Source organism: Rattus rattus, chromosome 7, assembly GCF_011064425.1.
Source record: "Rattus rattus isolate New Zealand chromosome 7, Rrattus_CSIRO_v1, whole genome shotgun sequence".
Classification (NCBI taxonomy): domain Eukaryota; kingdom Metazoa; phylum Chordata; class Mammalia; order Rodentia; family Muridae; genus Rattus; species Rattus rattus.
In genome coordinates, this window is record NC_046160.1 from 71,004,665 (window position 1) to 71,029,354 (window position 24,690).

At 42.1% G+C, this 24,690-nt stretch overlaps 1 protein-coding gene across 1 annotated transcript in view; it reads left to right on the plus strand.

The window, feature by feature from the left end:
• Window positions 1–24,690, plus strand: part of Ttc6 (tetratricopeptide repeat domain 6) — a 207,907-nt gene that overhangs the window by 62,326 nt on the left and 120,891 nt on the right. Inside the window, exons 3-6 of the mRNA XM_032907781.1 lie at window positions 2,802–2,915; window positions 3,854–4,066; window positions 8,919–9,046; window positions 13,736–13,927. Coding sequence (XP_032763672.1) covers window positions 2,802–2,915; window positions 3,854–4,066; window positions 8,919–9,046; window positions 13,736–13,927 — 647 coding nt within the window. The remainder of the gene's footprint in view (window positions 1–2,801; window positions 2,916–3,853; window positions 4,067–8,918; window positions 9,047–13,735; window positions 13,928–24,690) is intronic.

Below are 24,690 nucleotides of genomic sequence, written 5' to 3' on the forward strand. Positions count from 1 at the left end.
TGCCTTAAATAATAGGGTCTTACCATCCAGTTGTGGATAGCAATCAGTAACCTGGGCAATAGTCTGTGATGTTTGGGAGTTTCCATGGGCCCTCTTTGACCGATGACTGAGCAAGACGTAATCCATTTCTGGCACTGGTGTTTTGCTTGGTGGTATAAGATGTCTAGTTGGGACATTGTGTCCCCTATTGTTTAGTGATTCCATTTAGATTCCTTTCATGTATGTACAGATTTTAGGAAGCTTCCACGATGCTAAGTTTCCTTATGACTTTTTGAATGGCCTTTAGTGCTAGTTTTTCCTCCCTGTTATCCCTTCCTCCACCCTTCTCGCCCCATTCCCCTCTCTATGTCACCCTCTCACTCTGGTTTCTTTCTCCTTTGTATCTCCATAGTACTATATTCTATTGTTTGTTTATTTTCTGCTTTTGTTTTCAAGACAAAGTTCTTCCGTGGAGCCCTGAATATCCTGGAACTCACTCTGTAGACCAGGTTGGCCTTGAACTCACAGGGATCCACCTGCCTCTGCCTCCCAAGTGCTGGGATTAAAGGCATATACCACCACTTCCTGGCTTCATATTACTGTATTGCATTTCCCCTTCCTTGAGAAAACCTCTCCTGCCCCTAGTCCCTTTCTAGGTACCTAACCTCTATGGTCATTCAGATTGTAGTACACATTTTGGAAACATAAAAGTTAATGTTTGCATATAAGAGAAAACATACACTATCTTGTTGGGTCTGAATTACCTCATTCAGGATGGTTTTTTTTTTCTAGTGCTATCCATTTATCTGTGAATTTCATGAATTTCTTAACGATACTCCATGGTACAAATGGACCACATTTTCATTACCCATTTATCAACTGATGAGCATCTAGGCTATTTCTGGTTTCTGGCTATTATGAGTAGAGTAGCGATAAACATGGGTGAGTCAGGATCTGCATAATAGGGTTTAGAGTTCCTTGGCTACACCCAAGAGTGGTATAGTCGTAGATCTTGAGGTGGATCTATTCCTAGCTTCCTGAGGAACTTCAATTTCAACATCCTCTTGGTGGATTTTTTTCTTTAATGAGTGTGTAGTGTCTTTTTATGTCTCTTCTGATTAGTTTTGATTTGAACCCAACTTTGTCAGAGATTGAAATTGCTACACGTGCGTGCTCCTCGGGTACATTTGCTTGCAACACTTTTATCCATCCTTTCCCCAAAGGTGATATCTATTCTCAGTAGTGAGGGGGTGTTTCTCAGACGCAGCAGAAAGAAGCATTTTCTTGTCCACCCAGTCTGTTAGTCTGTGTCTTTTTATAGAGTAATTGAAATCATTAGCACTGATAATTGTCAATGAGCAGTATGTATTGATTTGAATCCTGTTATTTTATTGTTATGGTTGGTACCTAATTTTATTTATTATTCTCAGATTAGTTATTCATTGTGTCCTCTTGGGTATGATTGACCTCTTCAGACTGAAGTTTTCCGTTTAGTGCCGTTTTCAGAGCTGCATTGGTAGGTAAGGATTGATTAATTTCTTTTCATCAGGCAGTGCCTCTTTTAGTTGACTGTGATTGGTAGTTAATCTGGGCTTTTTTTTTTTTTTTTTTTGTCTTTCAGAGTCTCCATTTAAAAGTCCAATGTTATTCTTTTGTGCCTACCTTTATATGTAACTTGGCTTTTTTTCCCTTGTAGCTTTTAATATCCTTTTTCTTGTTGATTCTTTGTTTTGTTTTGTTTTTATACTCAGTATTTTGATTATTATGTGTCCTACAGAGTTACTTTTCTGATGCGGACTATTTGGTATGCTGCCTGCTTCTTATACCTTCATAAGTACCTGCTTATTTAGACAGGGGAAGTTTTCTTCTGTGTTTTTTAAAAAAATGTGTTTTGTTCCTTTGACTAGGTTTCTTCTTCCTCTACCTCCATCATTCATAAGTTTGGTCTTTCACGGTGTCAAGATTTCCTGACTGTTTGTGTCTAGAAGTTTTAGGATTTTGCTGTTGACATTACTAAACAAGCCAGAGGAGAAAGGAGGTCTTGAAAAGGCATACAGTTGAGTGCCCGGGTGGTAAAACTGGGGTAAAAGCAAACAGACTAATTTGCCTGGTGATGTCAGATATGGGGACTTATAGTTTACACAGAACCAAGGTCTTTGATTCCTGGTTTATTGTCCTTCACTTTAGTGTCTTTGCATGGCCACAGCTAAGTAGAGTGCTGGTCACTGTAACAACCATCAGTAATGGTAAAAGTGACACAGGAAATACCAGTCAGCGGTTATTAAAATGTATTTGTATTCATTTTTGTTTGTGATTGGATTGAATTTTAGATTTGATTTTAGTTTTTTTATGTAATGCTTTGCAGTACCTGATTAAATGGCAATGTTTTATATATAGATGATATAATATTACATAATTGTCTTATTAAATTTGATCATCTATTTATAAAGGTCAACAATTTAAAAGTCATGAAATAGGATAAACTTGAGTGTGTGTGTGTGTGTGTGTTAGGGTCTCACTAGATAACTCTATATGGTCTGGAACTCACTATGAAGATCAGGTTGATTTCCAACTCAGAGATCTGCCTGCCTATGCTTCCTGAGTGCTGGGATTAAGGGCATGTGCCACCGAGCCCATCTATACAAAACTATTTTCATGTTTTAAAAAATACTTTTCTCCATTATTGAATGTTACCCAATATTTTATAATCCTCTTATGCATTTGATATTTGCTATCTAATCGACTGACACTGCTGTATTAGATAGCGAATGCACTTAGATGGTTTTATAAGTTGACGTTGCTTTTTTTTCTTTTGTCTTAAGGATATTTCTATGATGGAACAAATGTACCTCAGACCATCTCAGGTACAAATCGAAGTACCCGAAGTGGTGGAAGAGAAAAAGTACCAGTCAAGTTTTAAGGAACAGCCAATTGTGGTAACATCTCTAGTATAAATCTTCTTTCCCTGAATTAAAGAAATAGTGTGTCTTTTGTTGACTGAACATTTGCGGAGGATTAAAAATGGTTTCCTCTAATTTGCTTTGAAGTGTGTTTAAGCATCTAACCCAAAGCCACATGGGCGTCTATCTCCCTTGGCTCTCAGGAACTATTTTGAATGAGGCCAAACTCCCTTTTCATGGAGAAAGATAATGAGTGGATCCCCTGAGTCACAGATGCTTGATATAGAAAGTAGCTTGAGATATCATTAAAGGTTACTAGCCTCTGAGCAAACATCATTTTAATATACATTTAGGTAGAGAATTGCCAGAAGTGCAGTCTGGACTGTGGGTAACAGAAGTGTTTCAGAAGCAAAGCTTCCCTTTTGTCCAAATCTGTAACGTCTTCTCTGATAATGGGAAGTGTCTCCACTTACGGTAAAACTTGGAGTAAAAGTAAATGAATTAAAGGTAAATCCACATTTACACAAGAAGACACGATGGTCAGTTGCTTCATTTGAGAGTTTTGAAAATATGACGGCATATATGTGTACATACAGTGAGAGCATCCTTCATTTTAGGAAGGCATTCAGAAAATGTTTACAACCGTCTGCTTTTAACTCCCAGCCATCCATAATCCCAAATAAATCTTTTTTTTTTTTAAATTGACTGTTGAAACGTGCCTATGAGATTCTTTTCTTTAGGATTTGGTGACATAGGCCAGGGAAATATAATTTTCTGGCATTCAGATACTTTATAAAGTCAACTTGAACTTTTGCTTTGGAATCTGCAGAAAGAAAAACCACTTGCCAGCTCAGCTGAGTTTCAGACCCCCGTCCACCTGCCCATCCGGCCACTGGATAGAGCATGCTGTAGAACTGAAGGCTTTGGAAGGCCCAGTGAGATGAGCCAACTTTCGTTCTTTCATTTTTCTCCAGCCAAATATCTATGAGGAGCTCCCTGAGACTGTGTCAAGCATCTTCCAGGTAGAACAGGAGGAGGCTGCGGAATGGAGAGCCATGGAGGAAGATAGCAAAGACGTTAAATCTCAGGAAATCCTAGACATTGTACCACCCGAGGACTCCGGGAAACCTGCGGATACCGTTCTTCCCACAAGCGATGCAAAACCAACCCGGCGGCCAACTTCAGACGTAAGCAAAACAAAACACTACTGTTTGCGTTGCGAACACTTAAGAGTTATGAGAGCTGGGGACGTGTAAATCCGAGTTCCCAGGCAAAGAGAGAGCAAGGCATGATGTATGGGGGGAGGCGGGGGGGCTTCAGCCTTTAAAGGGGCATCAGAAGTGCAGAAAAAGAGGTAGGGTTTTTTTTTTTTCCATTTCTTGGGATGAAGGGCAGATTTTCTAGGCAAGAGGGCATCTGGGCTCTTCAGAAACTGGCCATGAGTTTTCTACATAGTGTCTGAAGGGAGTCAGGATATTTAGTCCCTAGATTATGTCTGGATGAACTTGGTAATGTTTGTGCATTTACCCCTGTTTAGATTTATTCCAGCTCTGAAGTTCTTGACTTTGGTGCCAGTGCTTGCCAGAACTTTATGCTTGTTTGCTAGGATCATCTCAATGTCAGTTATTATCCATGACCTTTAACCCTATACCTCGGCCAAATGCTTTCTTTGTGGTGTCAGTGGCACAGAAATGAGGAACAGTGTGCTCCAGTAAACCAAGACAGGGCGACTTTTTGACATAGCTAATAAATACATCTAGATAAAAGAACAGGACATTAGCTGCTTAGACACATGCTGAGAGAACTCCAGACACGGAGTGCACAATTTCTGCCTTCCTGGCCATTCTCCACCTAGAAGTTCTTTGCAAGAGTAAGGGTTACTAGTATTCTGAGCTAAGCCATTACCAACAGCAGAAAAACATCACATAGATCTGATAGCAACTTGGTGAAGAAACGCCTGAAACAATGAAAATAGGACTGGTTACCTTTGTAGCAGAGAAATTGCAACAAGCATAACATTGAGTGAAGATTGCAAGAGGAAGAAACTTTATTAAGAGCTGTAAGATTTCTAACTCCAAGTGCACAATTATGGCTGATTCCTGGCCTCTAGAGTTCTGAAAGCACAGGAAAGATGAAGTGCATATCACAAATGACTAGGACTGTGGCATGTGACTGATGAAAGTTACTCCCAGAGAGTTGATATGCAGGCATCAAGCCCCTTGCAGGGTTAAGAACAACAATGGTGATTTTCAATGTCATTCTGGTGCAAAGGTAATGGGCGTGGGGTGGGGAGAAAGGCCACCCTGTCACTGTGGCTGAATAATGTAATGACAGCAGATGACAGAGATGCTTATTTTTGAAAAAAGGATTGTGGGTTTTGTTTTTTTTTTTTAAACAGACATGTGACAGAGAAGAGGAAGCTGATGAACTCATGCTTTATTATTAAAATCAGACAAGGAAAGTGATCTTTAGTTTAGAAAGAGGAATTGGGTTTTACAAACTGGTTGAATCCTGAGATTTGTGAGAGATTCTAAGAGTTTATGCTGGTGTCTGAGCAGGTCAGCTCCAGTAGGTGCTTTTCGTGTTGTTTGAGCAGCAGAGTGCTGCGTGCTGCCTGTCATCTGTAAGTGACAGAGACAAGCCTGCTTTGGAAAGCAGAAGACCAGCAACTGTGAAAACTCAGGCTGTAAGGGTCAAGGTTCTGATCTCTGTAATCTCTGTGCTGTGCTGGTCTTGGGGGAAGCGTTAGAACGATTAAATAGCTTATTAAAAACATTGCGCCCCACCCCTCCAAACAGGAAGAGGTCATTCTTCCTGAAGTGTGGAAACCTACAGACAAACATGGAAGACCAACCTTGTTTCTTCTCTTAGAATTGCATTAGATGAACTATCATAAAAGTGCTGGGCGTGTTGCTCACTATGTCCAGATTTTCCATGAACACAGCTTCTTTCTTTCCATCGCTAGACATGTGAACTTGGCTAATTACCAGGCTATGCCTGTGTGTGCATGTGTTCTTTTAAATTATTTTATTTATTTGCATCCCAAATGTTGATCCCGTCCTGGCCCCCCTTCCCAGAGTTCTTCACCCCATTCCCCACCCCCTTTGCTTCTGAGAGGGTGCTGCTCCCTCCCCCGCCCCCTGGCATCTCCCTCTCTAGGCATTTCTCCCACTGAGGCCAGACAAGGCAGGCCTCTGCTACATATGGGCGGTGGGGGTGGGGGTGGGGGTGGGGGTATTGGACCAGCCCCTGTATGTTTTTCAGTTAGCAATTTATAGTCCCTGGGAACTCCCAGGGGTCTGGGTTAATTGATACTGTTGGACTTCCTATGGGGTTGCAATCCCCTTCAGCTCCTTCAATCCTTCCCCTAACTCTTCCATAGGGGTCCCAGACCTCAGTGCAATGGTTGGCTATAAGTATCTGCGTCTGTCTCAGTCAGCTGCTGGTAGAGCCTCTCAGAGGACAGCCATGCTAATGCCTGTGCTGTTAAGGGAGGATAATGGCAGTGTCACCTTGCTGTTGCAGGGTATGCAGATGCTATGTAGATCTATGCATTTAGTGTCAGACACACAGAAGTCTTAGTGTGATTAGTGATTATGGGTTACTCTGTTCTAGATTTCAGCAGTCCACACATAAATGCCTCCTTACAGTTGCTTCAGGTAAGATGGTGTTAGAACTGTTGGGTAGACTTGTAGTTAATTACATATCTAGATAGGGCCCGATGAGTGTGCGAAAGTCTCTAATGGAGAGATACAGGATTGTGTCTGGTTTAGCATATCCCCTGATAGCGTGGAGGAGAATATGGAAGATTTGCTGATTCGATTTACACATAACATCTATAAATTTGGTTGCTTGGAGCTCAGATTAAATTTAACAGGCATAAAGCTATGCTACGATTTTGCCTTTGGGTCTGCCAACCAAATATGAGATAGGATTGAGTAGCAAACACGAATAACCTCAGGGCTTTAAATTACAATGTCACTTTGTCATCAGGAAGACAAATAGGGTTGCAGTTTACGTTGGTTGATGGATCGTAGGAGGATCATCGTTCACTTGGTTGATGTGATCATGTCACATGTCAAATATTGTGTTCATATCCGAGTATCCAACCATAGGAGGGTCCCTGAGAAGACTGAAGTAGGGGTGACAAAGGACACCACTTCAAAACCGGTCCATGCAAGGTGGAGTCGAAGGCACCAGAGATGTTCATCTGAGGGGAAAACTAGTCCAAGGCAGTAAATATATCCGAGTATTTGGCCATCTGCCAAATGGGAAGGAGCTAGCTGGACTCTAATAGTTTCTGAGGTTTGAATCCAGACTGGTAGATGAAAGTTGTTAGACTCAGAAATAAGGAAACAAAACAAAATGTGAATGAGTGGGAGGGTTCGGGAGAGGAAATGGCTGCCCCTGTGTATCCGCATTCACGGTCCCCAACCTCATTCAAGCAGATGACCAAGACTGGTAGAGATCTGTAGGCAGAGTTCAGGTAGGAACTGCAAGTGAGAATGGAGGGCTCTCCTTTCATGAGGAACATGAAAAGAATGTTTCACGTTCTTGTATGTAAGAGGGAAAAGAATGTTTCATGTTCAAGGGGGATCTTATTCTTTACTGAGTTAAGCCTAAATCCTGTGAGTAACTGTAATACCCTCCCTTCACCTAGCCTTCTCCCACTTACCCAGCCACACCTTTGCCTTGGCTGGGAGAGCCTGCTTTCTCCCTCAAGTCTAGTCGCAAAACAAAGCACAGAGCATCCCACGAAGAAAACTCCTACAAGTAAATTATTACAACCATACAGTCTGAAACATTTCTAGGAGATGCGAGAAAACAGTCTTTTCAACATATAACTATTAAGAGGCAACTCTCTGTGACACAGAATGTATTTGGGTGTGGCAGCCAATAGGTATATAACACACGTGCACTTTGATAAATATCGCTCAGAATTACACTTTAAAGCATTAGAACTCCTTTTAGCTGTGCTGATAATCGGAAGTCTTGCCAAACTTTCAGAAACTCAGAGCAGGTTCTACTGAAACACCAAATCGAGGGTGACCGAGGGAAGTCATCTGTCAAGAAGAGGAGGAGGGGAGATGGACCAGGACACAGTCCCCTTAACTCACTTAAATGTCAGGCGGATACTGTAGTCTGCCTAAAAAATGTATATGTACACATATCATCTCTGTATATAGTATATTATATGTGTGTGTATATTTATATTCCTTTCTTCTTTTAAAAAAAATCCCAACGGCTGTTTCCCCTTCCTCTTCTTTCCCCAAGTGCCTTTCCCTACTTCCCTTCTGCCCCTAATTTCCCAATCCACTCCTCCTGTAGATAGGGACCAACCGCGATGCATCAAGTTTCAGTAAGACTAGGCCCCTCCCCTCAGATTGAGGCTGAATAAGGCAGCCTATAGGAGGAAAGGGTCCCCAAAAGAGGCAAAAGAGTCCAAGATAACCCAAGTTCCCACTGTTAGGAGTCCCACAAGAACACCATATATTCAGAGGAGATAGGTCAGTCCTATGCAGGCTTCCTAGTTCAGTACAATTCGGGCTTAGAAGGTGGAAGACAGCCCCCTCCCCTGCCCCCGAACAAGCTGGCTAGCAAGACTAACTGAAACTGTGGGCCGTGGGTTCAACTGAGAGACCGCACCCCACAGGGAGTAAGGTGGAGAGTGATGGAGGATTTGCTAGCACCAGCCTTGTTCACATGCACACAGACACACATGTGAACATATGAACACATATATCATACAAGAAAAACAAAGAGCAGATTGGGCTGTGGCATAGCTTAATGGTAGTGATGGCTTAGCATGCCTGAGACCCAGGGTTCATCTTAGAAATAAAATACCTTTTAAAATTTTCATCAGTATATGTACATAAAATTAGGAATGATTTAGAAACAGTCACTTACCTTTGGTGTTTATATTCTGCTGTATAATAGAAATCAGGAGTTTAAATATGAGACACAGCATTGGATATGAGAGAAAAGTTTGACTCTTCATATTCCAACTTTTTTAACAGCATGCTTTGTGTGTTTGTAAAGGTGGAACCAACAGGATTCATGCAAATCAGAGGAAAGGAAGTTAAGCCAACGTATAAAAGTACACCAGCCAAGCCAATGAAACCAAGAATACCTGTGAGACTTGAGGAAGATAAAAAACGAATTAAAAAGTAACTTCCTTAAATGTATATATTTTCTGTTTTCTTTTTAAATATCTATTTTTATTTTTATATGTGTGAATGCTTGCTTGAATACACATGTGAGCACCAGATGCATGCCTGGTGTCTGGAGAGGCCAGAAGAGGGCATTGGAATTCCTGGAGCCAGAGTTAAGGCTGGTGTGGGGGCTGGGAATCCAGTCCTCTAGGGAGCATCAGGTGCTGTTAACTACTGAGCTGTCTCTCCACCTCTTTACACATTTCCTTATGCAAGGCTCAGTCAGTCAGTGGCTTGGTATGTAAAAGCGTGTTTTTAAACTGATGCCTCATGTGGAGATCCAAGTGAAAACTTCTCAGAGGAAAAGTTTGTGTCGGGTTTTCTATCTGGTATGGGCATGTTTCCCTCCACACTCTCTGTTTCTGTTCTTGAAGAGTAGTTTTATAACGATAGTTGGAATGAAAAGAAAGCAAGTTAGGGAGCATTGCTTTGGTCACGGTTTGATTAACTCTTTTTACTGTGTTGTTTAATTTTGCTGTGATAAATAAAAACCCAATTCCAAATGCTCACAGGCCAGTCAATGTAATAACTTAGGTTTCTTTCCACTCTCCATTCATGCTTCCCTCTCCCCTGGCTGCTCCTTTAATGAAGTTTCTTTTATTAGTATTGAGAAAAATATTTTTATATAATGTATTTTGACCATGTCTTCCCCTCTCACAACTGGCTCCCAGATCCTCCCTACCTCCTCACCCACCTAACTTTATATTCTCTCTCTCTCTTTCTAAAATACAAATGAACAGAGGAACAAAGCCCACCATATGCATAAACACACACACACAGACACACAGACGGACACACACACACAGACACACAGAGATGGACAGACAGACGGACACACACACAGAGACACACACAGAGATGGACAGACAGACGGACACACACAGAGAGACACACACAGAGATGGACAGACAGACGGACACACACAGACACACAGAGATGGACAGACAGATGGACACACACAGATGGACAGACACACAGAGATGGACAGACAGACAGACACAGACAGATGGACAGACACATAGAGATGGACAGACAGACAGACAGACACACACACACACATCCAGAAACCAAAATGTACAGTCAGAAGACCAATAAGATGAAATCGTCCAAGCAAAGTAAAACCAGAGAAAAAGTCTTCAAAAATGTTACTTAATCATCTTAGGTATCACACAAGAATACAGCGCAGGCTTCAGTAGTGCCCTGCGAGTGCCATTCAGATGCTGCTTTATCCTTTGCAGCTCAACCTTGTTGAAACTGGTTTTCTCTTCCTTTCGCTGCTATTTTCTTTTCCTTTTTATAGGCTGCTTTATTCTAGATTAGCTTTCACTTACCTCTTTATAGAGGTTTAAAGGAACTTTAATCATTGGCTTTTACTGTTGTTGCTTTGGATACAGGGAGAGTCCAGGCATGGAGGACAAGCTGTTTAATTTTTCCTTAACTGCCGGCTGAAACTCTGTAGATGGGCACCGCTCGCAGTTTAGCGGGGAGAGTGGATTCGCCGGCACAGGGTTCCGAAGCCGATAAAAGAGTGAAATTGGCATCTAAGTGACCCCGTGCATGCCGTTGCTTATCTGCATTGCTCAAAGCTCATTGAGTTAGCAAGATTATGTATTAAAACAAACAGCGACAGCAGGCAGCAAGCATTGTGCCTTCAATAAGTAGTTACTGTCAGATTACCAACGGAGCAGAAACTTCTTCTTCTTTTTTTTTTTTGTCCCTAAAAATCCTTGCATTTAGTGCAGTAAAGCAAAGTAGCTGGGCCACACACGGAGTCAAGGTCTTTTCTTCTCTTATGTCTTAGAGTTTCAAAGAATGACAAATAGCCCCGCTTAAAGAGAGTGCGCTGTAAAAACACACAGGCTTTCTCGAGAATGCCAAAAATACTTGTAGACCTTCTTGATATCTATTTGTCATTTTAATTCGTGAAGGCTGATTTTTAGAAATTTCCATTATGGAGGAACAAGACAGAAACACGGGGGGTGGGGGAGGTAGGACATTGAAGGAAGTCACTTTTTTCTTTTTCTTTTTCTTTTTTTGGAAGTCACTTATAAAAGCAAGTCTTGGAAAAGTCATGCCAAAGCCTTTAGTACACCGGTCCTTTGTCCGCAACCCGTCCGTCATCTTTTCTCACCAGTGACTAGTCCTCAAAGTATGTGATCACCCCGGACACAGCTCCCCAGTGCAGCACACGGCTCTTTTCACCCTCCGTACCAGGAGAGAGGCATTTGCTAACCTCTTTCGTTAGAGGGGGAAGCACAGGAATCCAGAATGGTTGCAGCGCGTCTATATAAAAACAATCAGTTGTATGATCTGAAGCACACTCTACTAGCCAGGACCTGTCTAAGCAGGGTGATGGTTCAGGTAGGCTTGACAAGGGAGAGCTTACCTCTTTGTTTGTTCCCTGCTCCTCTCGCTCTTCCCTCCCCCTTCTCCCTACCCTCCTTTTCCTAGGAAGGGAGAACCTATAGCCCTGCCTTTCCTGGTCACTGCTATCCACCCTCCCACTGAGGCTTACTGTCTCTGACACTTCACTGGCTTTAGATGTGCTGCTGTGGCCCCCTCCCAGTGCTCATGCATGTTATACCCTGTCCTTATTGAACCCTATGCTATTTTGGAAAAGTCATAGACTACTCTGTGCATGGTTGAATAGTGAGCATAGTATGCCTACCAAAAGGCAAAGTGCCACTCAGTGTGATTCAGTAACAATAAAAATAAAGTGGGCAGTTCTACGGCCTGAGAACATTCATTTCGTTTTTTAAAAACCAGTTCTCACAAACTAGAAAAAGACATTTATAAAATATAAACACCCCCTCCCATCTTCAAAGGGAAAGAGAATAAAGCAGAAAGTGAAGGAGAGAGAAAAAGGACTGCAGAGGCATCTGTCATCAGGGTATTGTCTGAAGGATGTTTAGACACGAAGACAAGGTTAGACAGCAGTCCGTCTTTGTGTCTTGTCCTTCAAGCTGATAACACTTGACATCTGCTATGTGAGAGGCTGTTTTAATTGCATTTACTCTTTTAAAGTCAAGACTTATGGCCAAATGAGAATTTTAAAAGGATTTAAATGCATTTAAATGTCCAACCCCAGAACTACACTCTTACCTTGCGTTCTAAACGTCAGGCAGGTGCAGGAAGGGACAGAACCACTGTGCTGAGGAAAGGGGCTAAGATGGGTCTGCACATGGGACTTTTCCAATGGGAAAAGGCAGCACAGCGCTCAGCACTCTCACCTGAGAGAGCCTTGCCTGTGAGGAGGACCAGGTCTGGAGTGTGCTGGTAATGGTGGCAGAGAAGGGACGGACCTCTGCTTTGCATTGGATTTGCAAAAGGAGGAGAGAGGTGTTAGATATTTTGTATCCTGAGCATGGGGAATCTAGTATGTTGCGATGACAGGAGATTTGGAAGCACTTAGCAGAGAGGAAGGAATCTCCTTGGTGAGGAGTTTACCTATGTTCAAAGAGAAGCTCAAACCTAGAAGGCACACCCAATTGGGGAGCTAGAGACTTTAAAATTAGGACAAAATTAAATGATGAAAATCTGGGATAGGGGCTGCTCTGAAAAGCTCATAGGGAAAGAGCAGTTTCAAGAAGGATCAACACTGTAAGCTGTGCCCTGAAGATTTCATAGAACGTGGTCTACAAGTCCCAAGCTCCTTCAAGTCAGTGGTGTGTTGAAATTGAGCAGCATCAGAGGAAGAACAGTTCTCAAGAGCCTCAGTAGGGAGTAATTGCAACACACACACACACACACACACACATACACAGACACACAGACACACACACACACACACACACACACACACACACACACAGACACACACACACACACACACACACACACACACATACACACACACACACACACACACACACACACACACACACAGACACACCCAGACACACACACACACACACACACACACACACACACACACACACACACACACACACACACACACACACACACACACACACACACACACACACAGACACACCCAGACACACACACACAGACACACACACACAGACACACACAGACACACACACACAGACACACACACAGACACACACATTCACACACACACACACACAGACACATTCACACACACACACACCCCAGAGAGTTACCTTGTGAGGCTTAGAATGTGTAAAGCACCCAGCACACAGCCTGGCATTTAGTAGGTGCTTAAAAGCTTGATTGGACGTCAGGTGGCATCCAGCATCAATAAAGCAGCCCCATCCTGGCTTCTCTTCCCCTCACTCATAGGCAAGAGAGAGGGGCATGTCAAGAGTGGGACAGGATGTTAACACCTGAAGACACAGTGTTGTACCAATGAGTTTCTGTGGTGTGGGTATTGTTACTAGGAAGAAACGCTAGACTGAGTTACAAGAGAGGAGAGAGGCGCGGAGGAATGATGTGTCTGTTTCTGACATTCGTTGGGTGGTTTATGTAAGACACATAGCTTGGCGTGAATTTGAGCTCTGGGCATTTCCCAATGCTGCAATATTAAATTTGTCATCAAGCGTTACTATAGTTCAGTGTCTGATCCCTTTTTAGAGCCTGCACTGAACTGTAAGTACCACTGTATTTCTTCTCTAACACCCATACAATGATGAAAGCAGCTCACCTTATTTCCTGTTACAGAGTACCGCAGCCTCCTTCCCTGCCTCATCTGCATGGCCTGTGCACCATAGTCCCAGCCATGGAGTTGCCTGTGGATCTGCGCCTGGCTTCTCGGGTGTACCACACTCCCGACAGGAAAGGTCACAAGGCTTTGCTTGGCCTATTGGGGTCGTCTCTTTTAGGTGACCACTGCATTGATGAACAGAGAGAAAGGTAAGAGATTTTCTGGTTATTTTGTTTTAAACTGTCAAAAACGTTCAGAGAGAGGGAGAGAATGTGGTGGTGGTGGTGGTGGGGGCGAGAGAGAGAGAAAGAGAGAGAGTGAGTGAGAGAGACAGAGACAGACAGAGAGACAGAAAGATGGACGGATGGACTGACAGAGAGAGACACAGAGACACACACAGAGTCAGAGACACAGAGATACAGAGAGACTAGAGAGACAAAGACAGACAGATGAACACACACACACTCATATATATGGAGAGAGAGGGAGAGAGAGAGAGAGAGAGAGAGAGAGAGAGAGAGAGAGAGAGAGCCTTCTAATTAATCCATTCATGTCATAGCCTTTACAATGTACCCTTTACCCTTCTAGGTCCTGCCTTTAAAATGGTTTCATTGGGGGGTTGGGGATTTAGTTCAGTGGTAGAGCGCTTGCCTAGCAAGCGCAAGGCCCTGGGTTCGGTCCCCAGCTCTGAAAAAAAGAAAAAAAAATGGTTTCATTGGAAATTAAGTTTTTAACACAGAACATTGAGAGGCTTCATAATATCAAGTTACTTGCCCAAGTTCTCTCTGAGTAGTGGATGGAATCCAGGAATGTCTAACTCGGTTTTACCCTCAGTCATATTTTTCTCTTTTTCTCCGTGTAAAATATATACTTAAGACATTTGTGTCCCAATCACTCCTCCTGATTAAATTTCAACACCACAGGCTCCAGATACACCACATATCTACTTATCTACTTTAGTATTGAATGCACTCTTACACTTGTACAAATAAAAAAAATGTTTGTATCATCTGACCCTCCTTTTCCCCAAGGGGTGAGTTTTCATGTCCACAAGTCAGTGTCTCACCACCAACACCATCTAGTCTCTCACCTTTGAAAAGATTGGGTAGGACTCAGAAAAAACCATTCCGTTTCCTACATTAAGAAAAATAAAAAGTTAAACATTTAATTAAATTGGATCCTTTTTAGAATTAAGGTTTATGCTACACATACAAGAATAGGATCTTAAAGGATCACCTCTAGCTGTGTTTGCACACTACTAATGCTTTCCCACTCGTCATAGTACGCTCTGATCGGGTTTCCACAGGCTGACTTTTCAGTAACAATTGGAGCATTGCATCCCATTCTTTTACAGTTTAAAAATCAGCTGTTGGTTCAGCAGCCATAATGAATTTTAATTTGATGCCTCACAAGAAAAAATTCAAACCATTATCATACTTAATTTTTATGGAAACAAAATGTATTTTCAGGATGCAGTCACAACATCCATCTAAAATCTCTCAATCTTGTCAAGTCACTGGTAACAGTTTGAAAATCAGTGGATGGGGTTTGGAAGTTTGGGAACTGTTTCAGCATCTTTGATTAAAAAAAAAAAAAACAACAGTCTAAAGCTGGGAGCACAAAATAAAGATCATGTGATCATGTGAAATCCAGTAGCCATGAGATTCTACCCCCCTGCCCTTTAGTATTGAAGACTGAACTCAGGTCGGGAGCAAGCCAGGCAAGCCCTCAGCCACTGACTACATAGCAGTCTACTACGTACAGCCTACATATTATTTAGCAACGTGTTAAAACTGCTGCGTTCTTCCCAATTCTAAGTTTTTATTTTCCCTAGTAGATCTCTCTTTCCCTTTTCCAAGAGAGTAAGTAAATGTCCCATTTGAGACTGATAATTCTTGGCAATTTGTTCGTAAGTACCAAATAAGAAGTTACTTTAAGTCTTAAATATTTAATTCTCTAGCATCCGTCTCTTGAGGATTACCTTGCTAAACATAGCTTTACCTTTTCAAAACATATCTGTCTGCAGAGCCTGAAGTTCAGAGAAATGTATAATTTTTCCAGCTTTAGTAAGAGTTCTGAAGAAACACAAAGCACGCACCTCTCACTTCTCAGATTTCCTTTTGCTGTAATAAGAATAGTGAACTCAAAGTCACGATGATACTCGCGGTTATGAAGCCTTAGTGCTTTGCTGTTTCTACACACAGAACTATTATTCGTGGTAAATACCAAGAATATTTTAGTAGAATGGGAAGGATATACATCCAGTTTATTCAAGATAGCAAAGGTACTAGTCAAATGTACATTTATATTGTTAAATGGTTTGTGTTGAATCTCAACTCTAAAATGGATTTCATGTTTATAGAGATATTTATAGGCATTTATTTTGATGTTTTAGTATGAAATTTTTATTTTTGTTTGCTAGGGCCTTGTGAATGCTTGGTAATTGTTACTACACCCCAAAGCTTTGGAATGGGCTTTTATTGTGGTTTTTGGAGGCAATTCACTGTTATGTAGCCCAGGCTATCCTAAAATTTGATGTACATACTGGGCTAATTTCAATGCTGTACCTGTCTTCCTGAATTAAGGCTTTAAAGGAGGAGAGCAATCAGTGAAAGTACTGAGACAATGGAGTTGTTAGTAGTTAGTAAGCATCTGCTTAGATATTTCTTGTGAATGTGCTGAAACCCTACATGATATTCTATAGTGCCAGTGAGATTTATTTAATCTCTTCTCCAATTTGCTAAGCTCTGGTGATATTGTTCATGAAAATTCATGACACTGCTCAGGCTTTTGCCATCCATGTAAAGTGTAGCTTGATTTTTGTAAATTAGCATTTTCCCAGTAACCTGGTAAGGAGACAAACATTCACATAGATGAGATACTCACCTGGAGGAAAAAATATAATGTATTTGTGTATATACATATATACATACACCTGTGTGTGTCTTACTTGGGGTTTCTATTGCTGTGAAGAGACAATATGACCAGGGCATCTCTTATAAAGGACAACTTTGAATTGGGCCTGGCTTATAGGTTAGGAGATTCAGTTCATTATCACCAAGCTGGGAAGCATCCAGGCAGGCATGGTGCAGGAGGAGCTGAGAGTTCTGGAGGCCAACAGGGGAAGACTGGCTCCCAGGTAGCTAGGAGGAGGGTCTCAAAGCCCACCCCACTCCAACAAGACCACCCCTCTCTCTCTCTCTCTCTCTCTCTCTCTATATATATATATATATATATAATTTTTTCTATGTATGGGGATTGAACCAAGGGCCTATGGCATGCTGGGAAATTACTATTGTCTACATCAGTAACTTTAAAACCTTCTTTTGGGGCTGGGGAGATAGCTCAGTGGTTAAGAGCACTGTCTGTTCTTCCAGAGGTCCTGAGTTCAATTCCCAGCAACCACATGATGGCTCACAATCATCTATAATGGGATCTGATGCCCTCTTCTGGTGTGTCTGAAGACAGTTACAGTGTACATAAAATAAATTAAAAAAACCTGAAAACCAAAAACTGAAAAACATTCTTTTGGGCTGGAGAGGTGGCTCCATAGTTAAGAATACTGGCTGCTTTTCCAGAGGACTGGGGTTCAGTTCCCAGCATCCACATAGCAGTTCAATTGTCTGTATCTCCAGTTTCAGGAGATCTAGTACCTTCTTTAAGTCTCCTCAGGAGCCAAATATGTATGTAGGCGAAATACCCATAAGCATAAAATAAAATACATTGATTTGTAACTGGTCGTTTTATATTAAAGTTTAAAATTACTTGCCACATATATTGAAGACATTCTTTTTTACTTTACTCTTCAATTATGTGTATATTTTATGATATACAGAAGTTTTGATTTGCATACAATGAAACTTTTGTGAGCAGGGGCCCAAGACAGGGCTAGCCTGGAACTTACTGTGCAGCTGGGGTAGCCTCAGATTCACTGTGATCTTTCTGCCTCAGCCCTCTGAGTGTTAAGGTTTAAGGCAGGAGGCCACGCCCTGCTCTCCAGCACACTCTACGTGTTTCAGTGTTGGTGTGGTTATCAGAAAAGGCACTTAAGTTTAAGTGCATTGTCCTGCATTTTCTTTCTAGAGATTTTTTGGCTTTCTTGAGAAAAATTGCCTGATTCATCTATAATTTATTTTGTAATCTTTTAAATAACCTCTTTTTTTTTTTTTTCCTCACTGATTTGGAAATCCAGCTGTATTGGTCTTTGTGCTGTTACTCTAGAAAATACCTGAGAACGCATACTACGCAAAGGTTTATCTTTTACTCTGTGGAGGAGATTAAAGGAATGTTGCCAGCTTCTGCTCTGCTCTGGGCCTGGGCTGGCAGCGGATAGGATCTCAATGGCAGGGACATGGACGGAAAAATCACAGGGTAGAGAGGAAGCCCTGATCTCATCTGTCCCCATCTGTACTGTTACTTTGTCCATCACTGTGACACAGGACTTGACAAAACAACTTAAGGGAGAGAGGAGTTGTTTGAGATCATGGTTTGAGGACGCATAGTCTACCTTGCTAAGAAAAGTTGGCCACCTTCAAGGAGGAAGGAACATGTACTTGAGACTGCTGATCTCTGCGAGGCAGAGAGGTGCATCCTGGTGCTTAGCTCTCTTTCTCATGTTTTCTTTTTATTCATTCTGGGAACCAGCCCACGGGATCCACGTTCAGAACCTTACAGGACAATGATGTGGCACCACGGTTATAGCTTAGATCCCACGGGGTTGAGCCTGTGTGGACGCTTGCTCCATTTCACTGATTTGTTGATGTAAAACTATTTTGTTGATTTACATGCCCTGCCAGCATTGGCTGACCTCAATCAATCCTTGCCTCCTGGTGCAGAGAGATGCCAAGGGAGTGAATTTCAAAACTTTTAACTAACCTGCCTTCAAATCACAAATTCTTGATTAATTTTTGTAGACAGATCATTAGTGTCATTCATTAAAACAGCAATAATGATGAAAAACAAAAGGTTAGAGTGTTATAACTAACTGCCTATCTTATTGTTCATTATCATTATACATTAATATTTTAATGACTATATAAATCTAAGAAAAAAGAAAACAAGAAAAGGAATTATACACAATCTTGCCATCTGGAAATGTTATTCGTATTTTCATTTTTTTACTTCCTTTTCTGCATGTGACTATGAGGTCTTGATGTGCGTATACATATATGTGCAAGTGCATGTATGGGGGCATATATGTGCATATGTAGGGGCATGTATATGCACATATATATATGGGTATCAGAGGACTTTTTGGACTTTATTCCAAATGTAGCAGTCAGTTTTTGGACACAAAGTCATTGACTTGGACCTCACCAAGGAGATTGGACTGGTTGGCCTGTGAGCCCCAGGGATACACCTATCCCCACCTTCTTGGTGCTGGTATTTAAGTGCAAGTCACCATACCCAGCACTAAAAAGCATTCCTTTAAGTTTGGGCTATTATAATATGACTACATTATTTTCCCCTTCCTTCCATCGCTCCAAGCTGTCTCATGTACCTGTTTATCCCCTGCTCTTCCAGTGGACCTGTTTGGTTCTCAGCACACTTCTGGCAGTCCACAACCATCTGTAGCATTAGCTGCAGGGAAGCAGACACCCTCTCCGGCCTCGGCAGGCATCCGCACACATGTGCCGTATCCCTGCTGACAGAAAGACATATGCATCAATAAGAACAGCATCTCTAAACATATTGTTCCCGCCTTCTTTTTGCAGTGGCATTTGGAACAGTCAGTCTTCTGTGAAGCTGTTCTTTCCATTGCTCTTAGGGATTCACAGTGAGCACCATGTGCCATTCTCTGCTCTGTGTGTACACACGCATCTCTCTCCCTCCCCGCCCCTCTCTGTATGTGTGTTCACATGCATGCGGGTACCTGCAGAGGCCAGGGGTGTTGGATCCTCTGGGAGCTGAGTTATAGGTGGTTGTGAGCCACCCAAGTGGAGGCTGAAAGCTACTCTTGGCTCCTTTGCAAGAGTCACGTATGCTAACCAGTGAGCCATCCTTCTAGCTCCCTGCTTTTATTCTTGTCTGCCCCCCTTGAGTGGAGTGTCCAGGGCTTAAACTGTGGCTTCCTCTCACATCTGTTTGTATTCTCACAGTGAGTGTCTCAAGGTCCAAGGTTCTAAGTGCTGCTTACATGCTGATGAGTATTAATTACTCAGGTAAGTGCCCAGCAATGCTCCCAGTGGCACTCTGTGTATAATTACACTGCCTACACTCAGGGTGGGCCTTTTCACCTCAATTAACCTGGTCTAGAAACTTTCATGGGCATCCCAGAAGTTTGTCTCCTAGGTGATTCTTGTCATGGTTAGTTTGACAATCAGGATCTAACATTACTCTTGTTACTTACTGCTAATGTGAGAGAAGAACTTGGATCAAGCCTGTGGTTTTATTTGCATATAATCTACCACTCCAGATCCTTATAGGAGTTTAAGTTTTGTTTCAGTTTCACTAGCATATGTTTTGGGGGTGGTCTGCTTTCTAATTAACTCTTCCTTGTACATAAAAAGCCCTCCTGATATGCTACCATATCTTCAGGTGGGGATTTTTCTGTTTTGTTTGAATAACGTTTGTATTGTGAATAATGTTTGTATTATATTTACTCTATGCATTTCTTTATAAATACCAATTAGCTATATGTTGGATCTTAACTTTGTATTCTTCATGTGCATCACTTGTTTTCTTACATTTATCTCTCAAACCATCTCTCATCAGTGGTTTTATGTTTTGAGGTACGAAGTTCAAAAATCACAATCCATTCTCCAGTAGTTACAGGATCGTTTTTCTTGCTCACTTAAGGGACATACAGGCCTTCATTACCTGTTTCATTCCACACTAAAGGCTTTTCCTATAGACCACACCAATCTTTTAAAGATATTTTTGTTTTCCCCTTATATTTTCCACTGGGCTCCTCGACTGTATTTCTTCGTGATACATTGCAGGTTCTCCTCATAGGACTACTATTGGATTTTTCTGTGTACTCATATTTGAAGGAAAACTGAAGAGAGGTCTTTTCTGGCTACCCAAAATAACATGGGACAGCTTCCTGACAATGACACTTTCCAGTTTGAAAGTACTCAAATATTTCTGTAAGATTTGAAGTAGGATAGCAAGAGACAAAGGTTTGTGTTCCCCTCATTCAGAACACTGAAGTATTGAGGAATATGGAGCATGATCTGAAATTTTACCTGTTTCCCCTCAGTGATAGTTGAGACTGTATTAAAGATGATCTCATTCTATCGGATTTCTATGTCATAATGGTTATTATAGGCCTCTCCGTGAACATATATATCTTTTATAAGAATGACACTGCATTAATTTGAAAGCTTCTACTCCTTTGAAGGGATGTGAAGTGTATTGTGTAGAGACAGATGTGTAATTATCTCAACACTATTCTCTATATCATGTGACTTACAAATCAGCTGTCTGAAGAATGCTCTTACTTGGAAGATTTCCTCCAACTCCTTCAAGGAAGTCAGTGATATTTGATAAGAAAATAGGTAATTACATAGTAGAGACTGAGGAGAGTCGTCTGTGCTAAGGCATATGTAGTATGTAAGGTATTCAATTTCCCAAGTGAAGAACCTGTGGCATGGCATTTAGGAAAACTAGTTCATCTGCACAGAGGCTGCCACTAAGAGCTGGGATTCAGACTCAGGCAGTATGGTTTGTATTGTATCTCATGGCTTCTGCGACTCATGGCCTCCTGCATCTGGGACACCCTTTCTCTTTGTCCTGGATTCACATTCTCACCGTTTTCAGTCCCTGGTTGATTGGGAGGCAGTGTGCTCACTCCTCCGTAGTTCACCTTTGTTCCCTTGTCATCTAATTACAGGATCAGAGTATTTGCTTGCAGTGTGTGGAGGACAGACTTCTTACTACTTGATTTTACTAGTGTTTGTTCCCTCCTAGGCGGCTAGACAAAGGGTGTCTCTAACTGTGGGGGACTTCCTCATGCTAATTAAGTAATTCCATAAGGCTTTGGGATTTCTGAATTTTTTTTTTAATTCCCATTCCTCAGTGCACTTTCCTCCCAACTAGACTGTGCTGCTGGCTTCTGCTCACATGCTGTGATGCTAGCTGTGGGACTGTCTATGGTCCCTGGTGCCTCCTTCTTAGAGTGCTTTGCATCTCATTCTTTATGTCCTTCCAGTATGGGTGTCTTAGTCAGGGTTTCTATTCCTGCACAAACATCATGACCAAGAAGCAAGTTGGGGAGGAAAGGGTTTATTCAGCTTACACTTACACGTTGCTGTTCATCACCAAAGGAAGTCAGGACTGGAACTCAAGCAGGGCAGGAAGCAGAAGCTGATGCAGAGGCCATGGAGGGATGTTACTTACTGGCTTGATTTCCTTGGCTTGCTCAGCTTGCTCTCTTATAAAACCCAGGACCACCAGCCCAGGGATGGCATCACCCACAATGGGTCCTCCCTACTTGATCACCAGTTGAGAAAATGTCTTACAGCTGGATCATATGATGGCATTTCCTCAAGGGAGGCTCCTTTCTCTGTGATAACTCCAGCTCGTGTCAAGTTGACACACAAAACCAGCCAGTAAAATTGGTCTCTTGTCAACTTGACACACAAACACATCACTATTAAGCCTCAACCCTTACTTTCTTATTCATCTCCAAGATCCAAATAACTTTAAAAGTCCCACAGTCTTTACAAATTCTTACATATTAAAAATTCAATCCCTGGTTTGGCCAGAGTCCCGGACCAGCGGAGGATCCCTGCCTTCAGCAGCTCTCTGCTCCCAGCCCCCCTGGAGGGGAGTTCTCGCTGCCTGGTTGGGCGGGCACTCCTGAGGCAGCAGAGCGGAGGAGACCAGCAACTCCGCCCACCTCTGCCCACATCCCTGGCCCAGGAGGAACCTGTATACGGCCTCTGGGTTCCCGTAGAGGAGGGCCCAGGAGCAGCAGATCCACTGAGTCTGAGACACCGCACCTGAAGGGACCGACCGGATAAACAGTTCTCTGCACCCAAATCCCGTGGGAGGAGAGCTAAACCTTCAGAGAGGCGGACACGCCTGGGAAACCAGAAGAGACTGCACGCTGCACACAGTACTGACCCCAGAGGAAAACAAAGCTATCTGGAACCCCTGGTGCACGGAACCTCCCGGAAGGGGCGGCGAGATCTTCCTGGCTGCTGAGGCCGTGGAGAGCTCACAGGCAACACCCCGAGAGCAAACCTGAGCCTGGGGACCACAGGTAAGACAAACTTTTCTGCTACAAACGACTTGCCTGGTGAACTCAAGACACAGGCTCACAGGAACAGCTGAAGACCTGTAGAGAAGAAAACCACGCCCGAAAAGCAGAACACTCTGTCCCCATAACTGGCTGAAAGAAAACAGGAAAACAGGTCTACAGCACTCCTGAAACACAGGCTTAAAGACAGTCTAGCCACTGTCAGAAATAGCAGAACAAAGTAACACTAGAGATTATCTGATGGCGAGAGGCAAGCGCAGGAACCCAAGCAACAGAAACCAAGACTACATGGCATCATCGGAGCCCAATTCTCCCACCAAAGCAAACACGGAATATCCAAACACACCAGAAAAGCAAGATCTAGTTTCAAAATCATATTTGATCATGATGTTGGAGGACTTCAAGAAAGACATGAAGAACTCCCTTAGAGAAACACAGGAAAACATAAATAAACAAGTAGAAGCCTACAGAGAGGAATCGTAAAAATTCCTAAAAGAATTCCAGGAAAATATAAATAAACAAGTAGAAGCCCATAGAGAGGAGTCACAAAAATCCCTAAAAGAATTCCAGGAAAACATAAATAAACAAGTAGAAGCCCATAGAGAGGAGTCACAAAAAATCCTGAAAGAATTCCAGGAAAAACACAATCAAACAGTTGAAGGAATTAAAATGGAAATAGAAGCAATCAAGAAAGAACACATGGAAACAACCCTGGATATAGAAAACCAAAAGAAGAGACAAGGAGCTGTAGATACAAGCTTCACCAACAGAATACAAGAGATGGAAGAGAGAATCTCAGGAGCAGAAGATTCCATAGAAATCATTGACTCAACTGTCAAAGATAATGTAAAGCGGAAAAAGCTACTGGTCCAAAACATACAGGAAATCCAGGACTCAATGACAAGATCAAACCTAAGGATAATAGGTATAGAAGAGAGTGAAGACTCCCCAGCTCAAAGGACCAGTAAATATCTTCAACAAAATCATAGAAGAAAACTTCCCTAACCAAAAAAAGAGATACCCATAGGGATACAAGAAGCCTACAGAACTCCAAATAGATTGGACCAGAAAAGAAACACCTCCATCACATAATAGTCAAAACACCAAACGCATAAAAATAAATAAAAGAATATTAAAAGCAGTAAGGAAAAAGGTCAAGTAACATATAAAGGCAGACCTATCAGAATCACACCAGACTTTTTGCCAGAAACTATGAAGGCCAGAAGATCCTGGACTGATGTCATACAGACCCTAAGAGAACACAAATGCCAGCCCAGGTTACTGTATCCTGCAAAACTCTCAATCAACATAGATGGAGAAACCAAGATATTCCATGACAAAACCAAATTTACACAATATCTTTCTACAAATCCAGCACTACAAAGGATAATAAATGGTAAAGCCCAACATAAGGAGGCAAGCTATACCCTAGAAGAAGCAAGAAACTAATCGTCTTGGCAACAAAACAAAAAAAAGCACACAAACATAACCTCACATCCAAATATGAATACAACCGGAAGCAATAATCACTATTCCTTAATATCTCTCAACATCAATGGCCTCAACTCCCCAATAAAAAGACATAGATTAACAAACTGGATATGCAACGAGGACCCTGCATTCTGCTGCCTACAGGAAACACACCTCAGAGACAAAGACATACACTACCTCAGAGTGAAAGGCTGGAAAACAACTTTCCAAGCAAATGGTCAGAAGAAGCAAGCTGGAGTAGCCATTCTAATATCAGATAAAATCAATTTTCAACTA